This window comes from Stenella coeruleoalba (genome assembly GCF_951394435.1).
Source record: "Stenella coeruleoalba genome assembly, chromosome: 17".
NCBI classification, from domain to species: Eukaryota; Metazoa; Chordata; class Mammalia; order Artiodactyla; family Delphinidae; genus Stenella; species Stenella coeruleoalba.
In genome coordinates this window covers 68455642-68476312 of record NC_137163.1, presented here as the reverse complement: position 1 = coordinate 68476312, position 20671 = coordinate 68455642, and the positions used below count along the sequence as shown (strand labels likewise).

The following is a 20671-nucleotide window of genomic DNA, read 5'->3' as shown; positions in this document are numbered from 1 at the left end:
TATTTTACATGTGTTATATCAGTTTATCATCACAACTGTTTGAGATAAACACTCTTATACTCATTTTGTAGGTAAGGAAATTAAGGCTCAGAGAGGTTAAGTAACTTTCTCAGTATCACCGTGCTCTAGTACTTGTCAGGCCCCGGATTTAACCTGGACATCCCAACTGCAAAGCCCATTCTTAAGTACCACCTGTGTCTTTGAAATATCGTGCAGAAATCTAACTGCAGGTGGGATACTGGCTGCACGTTTCCTGCTTGTCTGTGGTTTGTTAATGCTGTTTTAGGACTTTGCTTCTGAGCCCTTATTACACAGTGACTACTCCTAAACTGGATGGCAAAGGTGGAAGGAAGTAGGCTTGTCTTCTAAAAGATAGAGTTGACTAAGATAATGGGGGAAGAAAAGAGAATGTTAAGGTGCAGGGGTTGAATGGGACAACAGGTAGAAGAGGAATAAGGATGAGAAAGGACAGAGGCAAGAGGAGTGTGATTTCATTATGTGTTTCCTATTATTACTGTTATTTGCCCCCCAATGTTCATATTTGCATTTTAACCTTGACCTGTGATATTTATCTTTGTATACTACTTCAGATCTGTTTTGGAGTCAGGTAGAGTATAAACAAATAAGTTTTATGATACTGGGCATGTAAACAAGCCTTTCTGAGTCTCAGCTTCCTCATCAATTCCTACTTCAAAATAGGTGGGCGGATTGAATAATACAAGCATATAGTCTTTAGCATAGTACCTTTGATTTAGTAAGCAGTGGTTGTTAGCTGTTATTAGTGAATGATCAGATTTTCATTTGGGGTAATTTTCATCAGTAGTAGTGTATTAGACAGATGTGATCAGAAGGTCAATAAATAAAGTATTACAGTAGAGTAAGCTGCAGCTAATAAAAGCAGTGGTAATGGTTAAAAGGGGGGAGTGTCCCATAAATAAATAAGAGATAAAAACAGAAGAATTTATTCATATTTTGGATATAAGGACTAAGGGTAAAGGAGCAGTAGAGGTGAATCCCAGGTGAGCCCCATTTATCTACTCTGTCACGATCTATTGTAACTGATCTTCACCATCACCTTTCAGAAGAGGCTAAGAAAAAATTGGGGACAATCTTTGAAAATCAAAGAAGTTAAATGAATTACACACAAAAAGGTTTGAACCCAAGGCTGATCAGCTAGATTTTCAGTTTGAAAATCTATTTCCACTTTACCTTGCTGCCTCCCATGGTTTAGAGGGCTGGGTAGAAGGTGATATCATTAAATGAGACAATACAGCAGTGGCAGTAAGTCTGTAAGAGAAGACCAGGGGCTCTGGGTTAGACAAATTGAATTTGTTGGCTTGTTAAATATTCAAGAAAGAGCAGCAGGCAGCAGATTTTTGCAGTAGAAGCTCCAAGCAGAGGGCTGTCCACACGAGAGACATCAACATAGAGTGGTGGTTAAAATCATTGGAATGGATTAAGTTGCCTGGGAAGGTATCCAGAGAAAGAATAACAGTGGAGAAACCTAAGACAGACAATTTGTCAATCCCTGCAGCATAAGGGCCCAGAAAGGAGCGGAGATGGAACTGTCCAAGGTAGAAGAAAGCCCCCAACGAGAGATTGTTGTTTTAGAAGTCCAAAGACTTAGAGTAAGGACCTAGAGCAAACTTTGCCTAGGCAGGTAACCTGATGACTAGAGAACAGGTTGTGAAAAATACATTGAAAGTTAGGGAGGAAGTGTAAGAAATGAACTGGAGAGTCCAGCTGCCAATGATCTCCAGCCAGTTGCTACCATATTGAATTTAGGCTTAATGGTGCAGATCTCCCCCCACCCTTTTTTTTTTCCCTAGAAGAAACCAAAACTATGAATTTTAACCAAAAAAAAAAATTTCCCAGTTTTTAAATGTTACCAATTATTTTAGATTTTTCTGAAAACATTCTTTGGTTCAAACAAATTATATCTGTGGGTTAGATTTGATCTCCCAGCCACTAGTTTACGATCTCTAAATAGTGTTTGGTTTTTTCAAATGAAAGAACAGTCAAAAAAGGCCCAGTAAGATAATTACATGGCAGTATCAAAATCATTGGTCTCCATTAATAATTTTTTCCAGGGAGGTTGCCTGGAGTGGTATGAGGATACTGCCACACTGAGGATTGAGGGGTACATGGGAGATGAGCGAGCAGTAAGCACAGATAGGGAAAGATTTGTGGTTGAAGAGAGCATGATTGCCAGGTGGAGGGGATACATAGGCAAGGGGGAGTCACGGTTCTGTGCTTTGGTGCATTTTTATCTCACGTTCAAAGTAACAAAAATAAATCCTGTTTTTGTATTTTTAGAATATATTTGTTTCACTTTATGTGTGAATGATCTTAATATTCTTTTTTTTTTTTTTTTTTCCAATTTTACAGCTGTTTTTTCACTTACAAAGAGAACGGTCCTTTCCTGAACACAGAGCTAGGTTTTATGCTGCTGAAATTGCCAGTGCATTGGGTTATTTGCACTCCATCAAAATAGTGTACAGGTAAATTTTTAAAATTTCACTTCTAAAATGTCTTTTTATTATTTTATTTCAGTTCATATTCAGGTTTCCTTTTCTTTCCTTTTAATTCGATAGAGACTTGAAACCAGAAAATATTCTTTTGGATTCAGTAGTAAGTATTGTCTTTTAAAAATCTACTAGTTCATGATTTTTTTTTTCAACATCTTTATTGGAGTATAATTGCTCTACAATGGTGCGTTAGCTTCTGCTGTATAACAAAATAAATCAGCTATACATATACACATATCCCCATATCCCCTCCGTCTTGCGTCTCCCTCCCACCCTCCCTATCCCACCCCTCTAGGTGGTCACAAAGCACCAAGCTGATCTCCCTGTGCTATTCAGCTGCTTCCCACCAGCCATCTATTCTACATTTGGTAGTGTGTATATGTCTATGCCACTCTCTCACTTTGTCCCAGCTTACCCTTCCCCCTCCCTGTGTCCTCAAGTCTGGTGTCTACATCTGCGTCTTTATTCCTGTCCTGCCCTTAGGTTCTTCAGAACCTTTTTTTTGTTTTTGTTTTTGTTTTAGATTCCATATATATGTGTTAGCATATGGTATTTGTTTTTCTCTTTCGGACTTACGTCACTCTATGACAGACTCTAGGTCCATCCACCTCACTACAAATAACTGAATTTCATTTCTTTTTATGGCTGATTAATATTCCATTGTATATATGTGCCACATCTTCTTTATCCATTCATCTGTCAATGGACACTTAGGTTGCTTCCATGTCCTAGCTATTGTAAATAGTGCTGCAGTGAACATTGTGGTACATGACTCTTTATGAATTATGGTTTTTTCAGGGTATATGCCCAGTAGTGGGATTGCTGGGTCGTATGGTAGTTCTATTTTTAGTTTTTTAAGGAACCTCCATACTGTTCTCCATAGTGGCTGTATCAATTTACCTTCCCAACAACAGTGCAAGAGGGTTCCCTTTTCTCCACACCCTCTCCAGCATTTATTGTTTGTAGGCTTTTTGATGATGGCCATTCTGACCAGTGTGAGGTGATACCTCCTTGTAGTTTTTGATTTGCATTTCTCTAATGATTAGTGACGTTGAGCATCCTTTCATGTGTTTGTTGGCAATCTGTATTTCTTCTTTGGAGAAACGTCTATTTAGGTCTTCTGCCCATTTTTGGATTGGGTTGTTTGTTTTTTTGACATTGAGCTGCATGAGGTGCTTGTATATTTTGGAGGTTAATCCTTTATCAGTTGCTTCGTTTGCAAATATTTTCTCCCATTCTAGGGTTGTCTTTTCGTCTTGTTTATGGTTTCCTTTGCTGTGCAAAAGGTTTTAAGTTTCATTACGTTCCATTTACTAGTTATGATTTTTGTGTTGTTATGCTTAGTGGCATAGAGTCCACCTCAAAGTGGACTCAGTTCCACACTGCACGATTCCATTAGATAACATTCTCGAAATGTCAAAACTATGGAGATGGAGAACAGATTAGTGGTTGCAAGGGGACAGGGACTGAGGGAATAGGGGAGTTCAAAGATAAAGGAGTAGCATGAGAGAGAGTTCCTTTGTTCCTTTGGGATGATGGACATTCTCTGTCTGATCGTGGTGGTAGTTACACGAATCTATACGTCTCTATTGCATAGGGCTACACATACACACACACAAATACGTGCATGTAAAATAGCAAAAACTGAATAAAGTTGGCAGTCTAGTTATCAGTATTATACCAAAGTCAGTTTCCTGATTTTGACACTACTACAGTTATATAAGATGTCAGCATTGGGGGAAGATGGGGGAAGGGGACATGGAACTCTGTACTGTTTTTGCAATTTCCTTTTAATCTATGATTATTTCAAAATCCAATGGTTTTAATAAGTGTCAATTTATGTCCATGCATTCTTTTATCTTACTGCCCCTGTATTTGTCAGGGACATGTTGTCTTAACAGATTTTGGGCTTTGTAAAGAAGGAATTGCTATTTCTGACACCACAACAACATTTTGTGGGACACCAGAGGTAAGATATATGTCTCATTCATGTACTCATGTATAAAATGCTAAAATGAATCACAAATTGTATATATAAAATTTGAATATATAAAATTTATATAAAATTTTTATATAAAATTTGTATATATAAAATTTGAAATCAGAAAAGTAGAGTAAAAATATTTTCAGCTTCCAGCCAGCTGGAAATATCTGATAATCATCCCTTCTGAACATTTAAAGTTTATTGATAGTTGATATTTTTTTAACTGTGATTTTGAGATACCACAGATAACCCAACAAAGATGAATTATGCTTACTTGTTTTTAATGTTAAAAGTTTACCTTAGATTTCTTCAAACATTTGATTACATTTCTAATTCTTAAAACAACAAAACAATCATGAATCAGTGATGAAAATGTCCAAAAATTAATTGAGTTAATGTTGGGACAACTCTGTGAATATATTAACAGCCATTGAATTGTATACTTTAAGTGGGTGAATGGCATGGTATGTGAATATCGTAATAAAGCTGTTTTTTAAAAGAAATAAGCTAAAGCAAATCTGGCAAAATGTTAACATTGCCTATATTTGGGTGGCAGCACTATTGGTTTCTGTTATATTTTTATACTTTTTGTATGGTTAAAATATTTTATAATAAAAATTGTTCAATGGAAGAAAATAAAGCAGTGGATATGGGTGAAAAAATTACAAATCAGAATTTATTAACCAGAACATCCTATTCTCTAATCATTTTAACTAGCAGAAAATGTATCTTTCTATTTGAGACAGTAATAATAATCCTTAAAATTTATGTGAAAGCCTTGTTCTTCTAACTTCACACATACATACGTTTAAAGTGTTCTAATTTTAAAATATTAATTGTGATCTTAATTGCAATAATTAAGAGTAATTAAGATTGTGGAGTAATTGCAAATATGTTAAAAATGTGTGATAAAATAGCTCACATCAGATTTCTAATCAAGATGAGAAACTTAAAGTATCTATAAGTACAACTATTTACTTTGAAATGTATTTTTTCTTCCTTTTTCTCGCTAATCTAACCCTAGCTCTTGTATATATTTGTAATAATTCTATTTTGGTTTATGTATGAAGAAAATTTTTTCATGGATGTATATTCATTTAATAGTTAACAAAATCTTTAAGTCCTGTAATTTTTAGAAGGGAAATAGAAGGTTTTTTTGGTCATCTAAACCTAAATATGATCAGAAATTATTAAACCCTTTTTATATATGTTGCCATTTCTTTGGATCACATAAAAAAGCTTAAGAATGTATTTCCTTATATATATTTCATGTGGGAAGAGGAAATATGTATTTTGGAATCTAAAATTCAAATTCACCATTTATATGTGTGAAATGATAATGTTTAAATTTTTTACAATTTGAAATGTAAATAGCCATATAATAACTTAAGCAACTTTTCTAAATAACATGTTAAAGAATTGCTATGGTAATTCTTAAATAAGAATGCAATTTATTCTTTTTTCTTTCAATAAAAAGAAAAAAATGAATTGTAATTGCCACACTAAAAATTCTTTCTTTCAGGAGAATCAATTATGAATAATGGCCATAAGAATTTCTAAAATTAATTTTGAGAAAGACTCCCCCCGCTCCCCCCCCAAAAAAATACCTACTTTACCTACTTAGTATTACAGTTTGTACATTTGTTGGCCTCTATTTGTCTTAACTACATCACAGTTTCTGGGGAGAAATGCTTGAATATGTGTATTTTGAAAATTACTCCAGTTGATTCTGAAGACTAGTGCCACCCAAGAACCCCTGGTATAGAATATACCCAACCCACTGAAAATCTAGATAACGTGTTTAATTTAGTGTGATATTACACCTAAAATTTATTAAATGTCTCAATTATTCCTAGATTTTGTCTTCAACTATTTATTGAGTTGCTCTAATATTTAATCTTTTTTATAGTACCTAGCACCTGAAGTAATCAGAAAACAGCCCTATGACAATACTGTAGATTGGTGGTGCCTTGGTGCTGTTCTGTATGAAATGCTGTATGGATTGGTATGTATTTCTCCTCTGTCATTATGATTCTAGTATGTTAAAAGTGATTTCGGTTTTCTCTTTCTTTCAGTAGTCTCGTGGACACTTAGATAACACTAACAGAACAGTAGTAACCTGGTTAAATGAATCCAAAATCACATTAGGGATATGCACAAAAAAGAAAAACTTTTCATTTTCTTACTAATTTTTTATAAGTGTTTCTCTATCATACTAATCACTACTTCAAATGTTCTCATCCCACTACATTTTTAAGAAATAGACACCAAGTTGTAACATTAAAGTTACCCACTTTCATTCAGTTTGCTCCAGTCATTCTGCCTAATTTCAAACAGATGAAAAGAAAAAGATTTTATTTCTCAGAAGATAATAATACCTTTTGGTTTTGCCTCGTATTTTGTTTTTATAGGATTTAATAAGTATACTGGTGCTCTGCTTTTTTTTTATTACTGGGAACCCTTTATTCCCTTTATCATAAACATCATGTCGTAAATATTTCATTGGAAAAAAGTGATGTGTGCTATGTAATCAGTTTCCCCAGTTTTTATTAATTAAAGACACAGTTAGCCAGAGCTTCTGATTAACGAGTCAAATTGTTTTACTACATTGAGTTAATATCATTCCAACCAAAAGCAAACAATTTTAGGCACTTTAATTAGTTTACATGTCCTTGCAGGAATAATGTATGTTTTTCTTTTAGGCTTTTTTAAACATTCAGAATAGTTTTTAGGTTCCCTTTGTGGGCCCGTGAGTGGCCAGCAGCCTCAGGGTGGTGACCAGGCTCTCATCGCCCACACTGCTGCTCCCACTAAGCTAAATCTGCCGTCTGCTGAGACTTGAGCTGGTCTTGGCTTTTTTGTTTTGCTCTGTATGTGTATGTGTGTGTGTGTGTTTCCCCTGAAAATGGGGGTGATCTCAGTGAAATTCAGTCCCTGAGGTATGTTTTAGAGCATCTTTTGTCTCATGTTGCTAACTTTGAATGATAGATTCCTAATGACAGCCAATGCTGTCTCTTCTTTGCCCTTGACCATGATCTGCTTGTTAAAAGATCTAGTTTTCTGTTTATGCTGGTGACTTAGAAGACCTGATAACCACTTTATACCTTACTTTTTTTAAGTGTTGGGGATTCGTCAGCCTGATATTTCCAAATCCTTTGTATTTCTTTAGAGGACTTTGAAAGTATAAAATATTACCATTGCATATAGAATGTAATTGATTCAAAAGGGAACATTTGAAACACACACTTCATAAGTGAGACTTATATTAACAATTTAAAAATAAAATTAGATGTTAAAAAATGAAGTTTTTCTTTCCTATACAAAAGAAAAAAATAACAAGCTTGTAACTCCCTTAACTTTAAAAATTATTTTTACTTTAAACTTGTAACTCAAAAATTAACTGGCTAATTTTCATGTTGGAGCTGTACCTCAGGTCTTTAAGCTGTGAGAGTAAAATTTTAATTCTGCAGGACACTGTCACTGCCACAGGTTAGGTCTCCATCTCCACTAGAAATCTTTTTAAATTAGTTTATTCCCAGGTCTCAAGAAGTTATTTGTTTGATCTGTGTTGAATTTCTATTTCCAGTAATTCTATCATTATGCCTAATGATGAGGTTGGTAGTGGTTTTCTTTAAAGCAGATCCTATTGCAACTTATATACAATTTACACCTCTCTGCAGGAGTTATTGAACAAACTGACCCTAATTCATTTAGTGAACATGTATTAAGCTCTATAGCACGCTGGGTTTTAAAATCTCTTCACATGGAAAGCCACACTGTAGATTTTCATACACCCAAAGAGGCCTGTGCTTTTCTGTACTTGTGCAGCCAGACTGCTCTTTGTACATCAAGGCCAAATCTAACTATTTTAACCCCATCTGTGCATAATTCAATTAGTACTAACTTTCTCCTCTCCCCCCCACCCCCAGCCTCCTTTTTATTGCCGAGATGTTGCTGAAATGTATGACAATATTCTTCACAAGCCCCTAAGTTTGAGGCCAGGAGTGAGCCTTACAGCCTGGTCAATTCTGGAAGAACTCCTAGAAAAAGACAGGCAAAACCGACTCGGTGCCAAAGAAGACTTCGTATGTACATCTTTCCCAGTATCCTCTTTATTAAGCTTATTTATAATTTGAAGATAAATCCTTATTTTATGTGGTATTTAATGGAATGAATGCAGCTCTTAAAGAATAGCACCATGAAAAAGAAGCATGCTTGCTCCAACAATTTTCACCAGTGTTTATATAGAACTGTACAGTGTTTAAAGCTCCTGTACAAGCATTTTTTTCATTTGATCTTCATAACAATTTGATCCTGTCCTTTTCATCCCCCATATCCAGCTTTCATACCCTATTATTTATTAGAATTTCCTACCCCCTTCTAAAAAAATGTGTGGCATGCATTTTTTGATTGCCTAAACTTTTAGATCATTTTGTTTAACAAGAATGTAAGTGCCTTCTGACTGCATGAGGTAATACCTTTTGCTTGAACTGTCATTAAATCACTTTTTTTCCTGAGAATTTAAATGTGACACCTCCTTGAAATAATTATGGGATCTGCAGGTTTGCTTTTTTTTTTTTTCCTTCAAATCAGGGTAATTTAATTGCTAGTGCAGTTACCAGTGTTACGTTAGTGAATTCATGAACTACTGAGGAACATGAACTTTGAAATTTTAATGAAAATTCATTAAAATTTCTCAGGAATTTTTGGGGGCTCTTTACCAGTCTTGAACTTGAGCTGTGAATAATAAACTCGTCTGCTGCTGCTTTTCCCCTCCTGCACTCCCCAGTGCAGCAGGTAGCTCTGTCCAGTTTTCTCTCTAGCTTGGACTCCAGAGTCCATTTTTTCAGGGCAATCTTGCCAATGCTCCATACCTCCTTGTCTCTTGGTCCTTTTGTTGAATTCACTGGCAGAAATTGCAACCCTAGATGAATCCAGCTGTCACCCCTGGGCTGCTGAACAGTGCTGATGAGAGTTGCACAACTGGGAATATTGGAAGTGCTGTGAAGTCTAGTCATTAGTCTCCTCAGTGCTTCTCCAGTTTATGCTCCTACTCTCTGTATTAACTATTTTAGACCTTCTCTCCAAATTTCCAGATTCCTTTTCTTCTTCACTTTTACCAGATGTCTTGCCTTCTATTGATATTTTATAGGGAAAATAGAATCAGCAGAGCAGAACTCACTCAGCTTCCTGCTGTCAGATTCGCAGACCTACATGCACCTGCCCCAATTGTTTCCTTCTTCCTAGTATAGTGGAAAAGGTCGGTTTCTGCCTTTCCTGGATCTTGACCCCTTGCAAGGAACCCTTGTGCATGCTTTTTTCTGCACAGATAACTGCTCTCTTTTGTCCTGGATCCTCCAATACTGTCTCTTTCTCCCTTCATAGCCAAGGGAATAGTTTGAAAGTTTTCGACTTGAAAACCAAGTTGGGGCTTCCCTGGTGGCGCAGTAGTTGACAGTCCGCCTGCCGATGCAGGGGACACGGGTTCGTGCCCCGGTCTGGGAAGATCCCACGTGCCGCGGAGCCTGCGCGTCCGGAGCCTGTGCTCCGCAACAGGAGAGGCCACAACAGTGAGAGGCCCGCGTACCGCAAAAAAAAGAAAAAGAAAAAGAAAACCAAGTTGAAAAGTTCTATATTCATTCTCCCTTTTCCAGTCTCTTCTCATTTCTCAGTCTACCCCACAACAGCTACTAGGATTGTCGAGTACTTCTGTTCCTCAGATTGCATTCTCAGCAGCATTTCAACTTCCAGCCCTCTCCTGGGCTTCTGCAGGAGCACACACTCCTCTCGTGCTTTCCTCTATATTTCTGAGCCCTCCTCCAGAATCTCTTCTGTAAGCTCCTCCTCTTCACCCTGACTTTTAAGTGTTGCAGTTCCTTATGGCTGGCCCCAGACCCTTGTTTCTTCTGTTGCTCTCTCCCTGGACAATCTCAGTTGTCCCTATGGCTTTGGTTGTGTCTTCATCTGACATTTATATCTTCAGTCTAGACCCCTCTCTAGTGAGCTCTAACTCAAAGAGTACCTGCCTGTTCAACACCACCACGTGGATTCTGGAGAGTTCAGCATGTTCATAATTGAATCCTTGCTGTCTTCCTTCTGTGCTCTTCGGGCCAGAAATCTGAGAGTCATTCCTGACTCTTCTCTCTTCCTTTCTTCCGTATTCAACAAACAGCCAGAACCTAGTATATTTGCCTCCTAGATCTTTCCCGTATCCAGACACCTCTCTCTGCTCCCACTGCTATCACTCTTTTCCTTGCATTGTCATCTTCTGTTTGGCCACGATAGTAGGTGTTTTCCTTTTTCTCATCATGACTCCCCAGTCCATTCTCCCATTAGTCAGAGTCATCTTAAAAAGCAAACAAACAAAAAAAAACCCCACATTTGTGACATTACCCTTCCTAAAACTCCTTGATGGAGTCCCATGACCCTAGAATAAAATCCAAAATTCCTAGCATAGACCCAGTGTGATGAGCCCATTTACCTCTTGAGATCCTCTTTGTGTGACAATCCCAATCCTTTCCTATACCGCAGCCATATGGGGCTCTCATTTTCTTGGCCGAACTAAGCTCTTTGCCGCCTCAGGCCCTTTGTATTCTGCTTGGAATGTTCTCCCCTCATTCTTTTTTGTCTGCCTACTTCTTACTTATCTTCCAGAACTCTGGTCAGATACCACTTTCTCTGAGAAGCCTTTTTAAACCCATCAAACTAGGTTGGATCCTACTTTTTATACACTCCCATGCCTCCTTGTAGGAAGAAAAGCTAGCATCAATACTGTGCTGACTTTTGACAGTAGCAGCCCAGAGTGGAATCATTTTTGGTAGTAGAGCTTGTCACCTTGATTTTACCCCTGCCCCACTGTGTAAAAAACTCTCATTTAACATCTTTACCTCCCCTTTCAGTAATAATAATTCTTTGTACCTATGTAGTGCTTTATTCTTTTCCATATTTTCCAATGATTCTTGAAGCAACCTATGAAATATCTAGGGCAGAAATGTTAACCCACTGTACCTGTGAGGAAACAATGACTGTGAAGAGGATGTAACTTAAATCCGTCATTCTGAGTAACTCTCCCATGTCTGCTCTGGGAGTCTTTTCACTACACCATTTGGCCAAATTGAATAAGATAAACATGTCCTAAAAAGAACTTTTTTTTTGCGGTACACGGGCCTCTCACTGTTGTGACCTCTCAGTTGCGGAGCACAGGCTCCGGACGTGCAGGCTAAGCGGCCATGGCTCACGGGCCCAGCCGTTCCGCGGCATATGGGATCTTCCAGGACCGGGACACGAACCCGTGTCCCCTGCATCGGCAGGTGGACTCTCAACCCCTGTGCCACCAGGGAAGCCCCTAAAAAGAACTTCTGAGGGACAAAGTAGAAATGGTTTGGTTTCATAAAATTCTTCAGTGCGTACTTAATATATTCTTCAGCATTAGTAAAAAATCTGTTTCTTTACTATTCTAGCTTGAAATTCAGAATCATCCTTTTTTTGAATCACTCAGCTGGACTGATCTTGTACAAAAGAAGATTCCACCACCGTTTAATCCTAATGTGGTATGTTTACATCCAAATCTTTCTTTCTAAATAGTGAATTATAGAACTGTAGCTCATCATAATTGTAGCAATAGATCTCAAAATCTAACCTGAATCAAATTGAATCAGTACCTAGTACTTACGAAACATGTCACTCAGGATGTCTAGTACAACTGATAACTTCAAGATGACCCATAAGATTATAGTTACATTAGATTGATCAGAATATCTTCCAGAAAAGTAATTGTGAAGTGCTTCTTAAGAGCATGTGTAAGAAAGCCCAACAGGTTTAAAAAAATGCAAATTAGAGTAACTGTGAGGCATCATTTTCATACCTATAAACCAACAGACATTTTAAGTAACACTAACGCACAATTTTTTTCTAGATTGATATAAAAAAAGTCAAATAATGTTTGACTTGTTAAATCTGATGGAAACATTTTACTTAAAGGATTAACAATGTTGAAATGTTTGGAAATAAATATATAATGATAGGGAGATTATTAATAAATCATCAGAAGGCCAATAATGATGTTACTAATGATAGCTTCCTATATGTAGGCGTATATAATTTTTATGCATTACAACATGTAAATTATGCCTCAAATAAGCTACCAAGTTACTGCTATTACTATTCTTATTATACATGTTTTATAAATGAAGAAATGAAAACTCAGAGATGTCACGTAGCTGGTTAAAAGTAGCAGACCTGAGATTCAGATCTGTATCTGATCCCAAAGTCATTATTTTTTCTATGCTTTCTTACTCTCTATTTCCTTTTCTTGTTAAGTAAATGATAATAATGATAATAAATATAAAATGAGTAGATGCTTGGAAAATCCTTATAATGTTAAATGAAAACATGGTAATTATCATTTTTGTGACATAAGATTACAGCAGTAAAAGTAACAGGTAAGGATGGGAAGAGAATATAAATCAAGACTGATTTGAGATTACACGATCATAGCTGAATTTGTTTTTCTTTTATTTAAAATTTTTTGGTGTTGCTGTGAAGCTCGTGAAACACTTTTTTTAGAAAATTAGAACAGGATAAGAAAATCACTTCAGGAAAGTATTATTTAGTGTACTCAGATTTCATTCAAGGTCAGTTTCAGTACATTGCTGATAGCTGGTATTAATTAATAGATGTGATATTGTACACTATAAATGTAACGATATTTGTAGACTGATTTATTTCATGTAGCTCATCCAGAAGTGTCTGTTTCAGAAGTGACTCCATTGGCAATAATTTCTGTCCTCATTTCTAGAATTTGCAGTAGGAACCCAGGACCTTTAAGAATTATTGAATTTTCTCCTTTATACTGAAAATCTTACTGAGTTTAGTTATCCTCAAATGAACGTGTCATCAGGCTCATTAAAGCATTAGGGACCCCGTCTAAGCAACACTGAAAATGGAAACAGTGTTGACTTGAGAGGAGTCAGGCACCTCCACGTTTGGATCCCTGCTGGTCTACAACTAATTAAACTTTTTAAAGCAAGACCTGCAACGGAGAAGCTGTAAGAGGAAAAAAGTGATAAATTTGACCACATAAAATTTAGAAATGTCTGCATGAAAAAAACACTGCAAAGAAGAAACTGGGAGAAATTTCCCTAACACATAAAGCATTCTTATAAGTCATTGAGAAGAAAGACCACGACCAATAGAAACATGGACAAAAGACACAAAATATTCAATTACAGAAAAATAAATGCAGATGGTTTTTTAAATATATTAAAAGATGTTCTAATTCACCGACATTTAAGGAATGCAAGATAAAACCCTAACGTGTTGCCATTTCTCATGTAACAAACAAAGATCAAAAAATTAGCTTCTATGCTGCCCTCAGTACTTGTATCCTTCTACTTAAGCCTGGCAGCTATCCTACGAAATAGTACCGTTATTTTCCACGTAATACAGATGAGTTAACTTAGGCACAGAAAGGGTTAAATAACTTGCCGGAAGTTTAAAGTTAAAATTGCAGGCCTAGAATTCGAGCTCAGGTGCTTTAAGGAAGACACAGTCTTCTCTCACTCTTAACGTAAGTTGTACAGTTTTATCCCTCTCAGTACTGGCCAGGAGCCATCAGGGCGTTCACAGAATGTTTATAAAGTCCAGTGAAGGAACATTTTTCATCATTTATTGAGCACCTTCTACGTGTCAAATTTTGGGAATTTTATGTATTAACGCATCCAGTCCTCACAGTAAACTTAACAGGTAGATGGAAGTATTCTTATTTTACAGAAAAGGAAACAAGCTCACAGAGATAGGGTAGTTTATATAAAGAATTACAGCTAACAAATTTCACAGCCAGAATTCAAACCTTAGTCTTGTTCCAGTGCCCTTGCTTCTAAGGTTATAAATGAGAATTTGATGACTTTTTTTTTTTTTTTTTTTTTTGGCTGCGTTGGGTCTTCGTTGCTGTGCACGGGCTTTCTCTAGTTGCAGCGAGCGGGGGCTGCTCTTCATTGTGTTGCGTGGGCTTCTCATTGCAGTGGCTTCTCTTGTTGCAGAGCACGGGCTCTAGGCATTCAGGCTTCAGTAGTTGTGGCACACGGGCTTCAGTAGTTGTGGCACGTGGGCCCTAGAGTGCACAGGCTTCAGTAGTTGTGCTGTTTGGGCTCAGTAGTTGCAGCACATGGGCTCTAGGGTGCTCAGGCTTTCCGTAGTTGTGGCACACGGGCTTAGTTGCTCCGCAGCATGTAGAATCTTCCCAGAGCAGGGATCAAACCTGCGTCCCTTGCATTGGCAGGCGGATTCTTAACCACTGCGCCACCAGGGAAGTCCTGATGACTTTTTTATATATACATGAGTATAATTCCTAGCATTCTTTCTCCTCTGTTGGGGAATTTCTCATATGGAAGAATCTAGCGTCCCGAATTTCCCTGGTCTCTGCTCTGCTGTTTGTAGACCACCAGGCTAACTGTGTCCTTGGTTTATATATGTGCTCTGAACCTGTTTACCTCGGTTAGACTTGATGACTTGAACATTTTAAGGATTCCCTTCCTCTTAGAATAGAGATAACCTAGAGCTTCAGAGATGGGCTTTAAGAGTAAATCACCTGAATCTGTATCCCAGTTTTAATCTGTAAATAAATTGGAAGAGGAGAGTCCATTAGCTTGTATCAGATTCGTGAAGGAAGATTGACCGCTACCTTCAAGCCTAAGTAGCCACTATGCTTCATTTCCCAGGTTCCAGTCCCTTTAGGTCTCTAGAGCTAAGGGTGTCACAGCCGAATGCTCAGTGAATGACCTCTGTAGCACAAGAGTCACCTTTCATAATTTTACTTACTGTCCCTTCATTTCTTCATCAAAGGCTTCAACTTCCCCAGAATTGAGAAACTGGATGGTCAGGCATTTTATGGAAGTGGAGATGCAAAATTTTCTCCTGAAAACCTCCCTGAGCCCCTTTTCTAAATTTAGAGGTGGTGATGGGTAGAGAGAAAGTGGGTCAGTTGCCGGAACCAAGATTCAAATTAACATAGGCGAGGACCCTGTCACGCTAGCCTTCCTCACCCTTATCTTTCCTCCCCCCACCAGCAACGAGAACCCTAACTGTAAGAAGGACCTGAATAATGAGAGTCAGGAAGGGTCCTCACCTTTATCTTTCCTCCCCGCCCCCACCCAACAACGAGAACCCTAACTGTAAGAAGGACCTGAATAATGAGAGTCAGGAAGGGAAAAGCAGGAAATGTTTCAAAGACATTGATGGAGTAGGAAGACTTGCCAGGAATAAATAGACAAATTCATGAAGGGGCTTTAATGAGGGACTGAAGTAAGGGGAAGAAAGGTAAGGTAAGGTAAGGTAAGGTGAGTAATAGTATGCTTTTTGACGTTTTAGGCAGGACCAGATGATATCAGGAACTTTGATGCAGCGTTTACAGAAGAAACAGTTCCATATTCCGTGTGTGTGTCTTCTGACTATTCCATAGTGAACGCCAGCGTACTGGAGGCCGACGACGCCTTTGTTGGTTTCTCTTACGCACCTCCTTCAGAAGACTTATTTTTGTGAGCAGTCTGCCATCAAGAACCCATTGAGCAAATATAAGCCTACAGATGACATGGAAACTCCTGTTTGTGTGAATATATTCAAATTTGTTTAACTAGTGCCTCATTTTTACATGTAATGTTAAAAACTATGAAAAATGTATTTTCTGCTGTATGCGAGAAAATAGGGCATTTCAGAGAACTAAGTTTTGAATTAAAATTTGTATTCTTGTTTATTAAGCTTATTTTTAAACAGAAATTTTAAAAGCTACTGTTCTTAGCATTAACCTATTTTTAAAGAAAACTTTTTTGCTAATGACTGTTTCTATTTCCCTCTAGGTTTATGCTAACATCTACCCAAGATAGACTGTTTTTTAACAGTCTGTTTCAGTTCAGTTAACATACATTAATGCCTTCGTAGCTCTCTACTTTGAGTTCTCAGATCACAACTATGCAATTGGTACATGGTTGTTTAAGAAGAAACCATATCTTTCCATAATGAATCACTGTTTGACATTATCATTTCTTGGTAGGATTAAAATACAAAAGCATAGTTAACTCATTGGCTGCTAGCTAACACTTTGAGTAACTGTCCATTCTGCAGATCAAATTAAGAAGTAACAAAAGGAAATCCTATGCTTTTGAAATACCAGTTCAAATTTATGAATTATTTTTCCTCTGGAGGAAAAGTAAAAGTTTAATAGAAATTTAGAAATTTTAAGTATTCCCAAAGCTCTGAAGGGAAATAAAGTACTGCTGGATTTTCTTTTTTAAGGCGGTGCCAAAAGCAAATATCTCTGTGTCATGTATTTATATTACCAATACATTTTATTTATGTTCTTTTTGGTCTTTTGAATATTTAATATATTGTTAAGTAGGTCGAAATCTTGATATTTGTTTTTGCAAATAGCTATTCAAAACTGTCTTCCTAATTGGTTGATAAGTAAAAAATATTGCACTGTCTAGAGTATTTACCTAATTGGGAACTAAAAAGTAGAATAGCAAATTATGGGTCAGTATAAATGTATACAGTTTTACTACAATGTAACAAAAGTTAAAAATAATTTAGGCAGATGCATAGTCAGTATCTTATGTATCTTAGAAGAAGTACAGGAAGCTGACCTTAAAATCATACTAAAAACCAACTAACTTGTATACTTGTAATTGTAAAAAAGAATATCTACAGAAAAACTAAAACTCATGCTTACCTTGGGATTCTGATCCTTAGTTTAGAGATTTTTCAGGTCTTGTAGGAAACTGTGAAAGAGTTTAGTGACGCAGTTTTGATGCTTCAGGAACAAGCATACTTTCCATGTATTTTCTCTTGAGAAAGAAATTACAAAAACTTTTCACACGAATACCCTTTAGCGTAAAATTGTTCAGCAGAAGGCAGGGAGGCAGAGTGTACTTTTGTTAGATTAGTAATGTTTGCATCCAATACACTGAATCTTCCTTTAGAGGTAAGACTTTAATAGCGACACTGTAAATATTTGGTTTATTTGGCACTACTGTAAGTTCTGCTTTTATACAAAGCTCTTTGCTTATTATAAAACAAAAACTGTAGTTTCTTGTATGATTTTTTTTTTACTCAGCTGTTCCTTAATTAAACTGCCAAAAATTAAAGTGCAATATTGTATATTTTTAAGAACAAATTTTAAATAGAATATTGATGTTTCTCAGATCACGGGAAATACAAATCTTATATAGTATAATAAAAACTAGCAAAAAGATTAATGATCATCTAATGCCTGCCATTATTTTATCTTGTTTATTTTTTATTTTTAAAAATTTATTTATTTATTTATTTTTGGCTGCGTTGGGTCTTTGTTGCTGCGCACGGGCTTTCTGTAGTTCCAGTGAGTGGAGGCTACTCTTTGTTGTGGTGCACGGGCTTCTCATTGTGGTGGCTTCTCTTGTTGTGGAGCATGGGCTCTAGGCACGCGGGCTTCAGTAGTTGTGGCTCGTGGGCTCTAGAGTGCAGGCTCAGTTGTGGCGCACAGGCTTAGTTGCTCCACAGCATGTGGGATCTTCCCAGACCAGGGCTCGAACCCGTGTCCTCTGCATTGGCAGGCGGATTCTTAACCACTGTGCTACCAGGGAAGTCCCCCTGCCATTATTTTAAATTAAAATTGGTGATGCTTACAGTAGTCATTACAAACTAATTATTTGTATATGTAAGGGAGAGAAGTATAAAATTTTAACTAAATATCTGGGTATACATAGAAATTTCTAGATTATCATAGGCCGACATGTTTAATATTCAGGGAACAAAATCTCTTCTAAGTTTCAAGTTTATTTTTTTTCTCAGAGCATGCTGAGTCTTTTAGAAAAAGGTCTGCCCTTTGAATAGTTGAACCATTTCATGGTTATTGCCAAAATAAACGCAAAGATCTAAATGAAGAAGCCCTGACATTCTTCATGTTACACATACCTCTTATTGCCTATGGTACAGTGTAGGGCTTCCCAACCATTGTCATGTCACAGCACACACTGAAAATTACAAAATTTGGCACACCTGGGGAGAGGTGCCAGCTGATGTAGGTGCTGGCAGCAGGTGCTCTGCTCAAAAGTTTTTATGCCAAAATAATTTTTCAATTTATGAGCCAACAAACACTGTTGGGATATAATTTCAGCAATGGCAAATGTTTTAAAAGTGATTTAAATATTTGAAATATTTATTACTATAAAATTTTATCACTATAAAAATTTACCTTTACCAATATCTTTTGGCATACCTGAAACTTTTATAGTGATTATCCATAGGCATAATATTACAGACCTTTACACAGATATTTTATGACTCATTCTTTTGTACATCACATACTGTATGAAAAGTGGGAGTGGTATGTGGGAACATTTTTAGTAGTGCTGGCATAATTTTCAATAAAGTGTGTTAAAATTGATAACTTATTTCCTCATGTATGTAGTTTGGAAGTTAGCTCTGTTTTTGAAGTGGGATTTTCTGCCACTTGCCTCTAACAGCAGTTTCTACTTTTGTTGGTTTTTACAGATTATTCTATATCCCAAGGAGATTGTTCATTTATATGAAACCCCAGAGTGTACATGGATGAGTTTCAAGTGGCATGAGTACCTTGAAAAGATACACCAAGTTTTGTGTGTAAATAAAATCGACTTGGGGCAGGGAGTGCTGCATAGCTTTGTTTAGATGATCAAAAGGATTTACTGCTATAAAAAGACTGGGTTTCTTCTCTGCCACTTTTGTTCCCCTTCACTCACCTAATATTAAGAGGATTTGCTCTCTAATTTCCCTGAAAGCATTCCAATTGGAGATTTATATCACTTATTTAGCATTTTTGGTGCAATTTTATATAATCACCCATTTGTAATTCTTTAAACATATTCCTTAAAGGGACCCCCCTACAGAAAAGTATTTCTTATTTCACTATTTCTTTGCATTATGCCCATTTTTACAGAGGTACTTAAGTCAGAAAGAAATATAGCTGGCTCAAAATGGTAACTTTTTGATAATTTACCCAAAATCAAGATAGTAGAGAATAGTTTAAAGCAATATTATACAAAGAAAAAAAGCAAATATAGAAGTATAAATTCAGAGTGGTATTTATAGCAATGAAGTAGCCAATCAAAGGATCCTACAAATAAGTTATTTTTACATATTGTACTGAAAATGATGGATCACCATATGACTCTTATGGGAATAGTGTAAAACAAAGAATTACATTACTCTACATAACCCTGCTTACTGTAACAACCATGCCCATTTGGTGTTTTTACTAATCTTGTGTTTAAGTGCAACTGAAGTTTTTGCTGTAAATTCTCTTGCAGGAATATATCTCAGATTCATCCTTTTTTTCTAATAAAATTTCAGGATTTCCACCTTATTAGGGAACAGAGATTTCCACTCAATCTTAGTTAAATCTTTGTGGAGAAGTCAACAATGAGTTGTCAATATTCAAATGTTTTTATGTTTTAATTATTAGTTAACTCTTGGAATCCAGAAGGCTTATATACAGTAAAACAGACCCACTCAAGGTCAAATTTGATCTCAGTGTGTTGCAGTTTCGGTTCTTTCCAGGTAGTAGTTTATATAGCCTTGCTGTGTTGAATTTTTCTCTTACGCCTCAATGACAGCTTACTTTGTTAATGATTCATTGATGCTGCACACTGACACTTCTGTAATTTATTTCAGTAAGATAGCCCCTAGTGATGTGCTTCAATTAGATATCAGAAGCAAAGCTTTGTGTTTTTTCAAAACTCTTATGACTTTAAGACTTGAGTGCTGTGCACTTTGCTGTATATACAGCAAATTAAGCCTCAAAGAAAAATATTAAAAGGGAAAATAAAGTCAGTTACATGTAAGACAAAAATAAAAGTTAAATCATAATCCTGTCATCTTAAGTATTTTAGCCATTGTACCACATGACAGAGAAGAGAATCAGGAATTTGGTCCAAAGGAAAAGTTAAAGTGGGGAAGAGGTAGAAATAGCATAACCCAAGCAATGCAAGTACACAAGAATGCATGACAGGGACTTCTGTTTTCCAGCTTCACATGGAAGGAGCTTAGAAGTTGCCAGGTAAAAAAATCTGAACAAACATCAACAACCTTTCTTGGATACAGATGACAGTGGACGACACAGGACAGACTGCTGCCCCCAAGACTGGAGAGA

The 20671-nt window shown here is 36.7% G+C and overlaps 1 protein-coding gene across 11 annotated transcripts in view; it reads left to right on the top strand.

The window, feature by feature from the left end:
- The window catches only part of LOC307176172 (serine/threonine-protein kinase Sgk3), a 148149-nt gene extending 130294 nt beyond the window's left edge, over window positions 1–17855 (top strand). For all 11 annotated transcript variants that reach the window (XM_079902011.1, XM_079902008.1, XM_079902014.1 and 8 more), the window contains 7 exons: window positions 2389–2501; window positions 2595–2631; window positions 4411–4497; window positions 6422–6517; window positions 8442–8597; window positions 11973–12062; window positions 15880–17855. In XM_079902011.1, the coding sequence (XP_079758137.1) occupies window positions 2389–2501; window positions 2595–2631; window positions 4411–4497; window positions 6422–6517; window positions 8442–8597; window positions 11973–12062; window positions 15880–16050 (750 nt within the window). In that variant the 3' untranslated portion in view covers window positions 16051–17855. The remainder of the gene's footprint in view (window positions 1–2388; window positions 2502–2594; window positions 2632–4410; window positions 4498–6421; window positions 6518–8441; window positions 8598–11972; window positions 12063–15879) is intronic.
- The last annotated feature ends 2816 nt before the right edge of the window (window positions 17856–20671 follow it).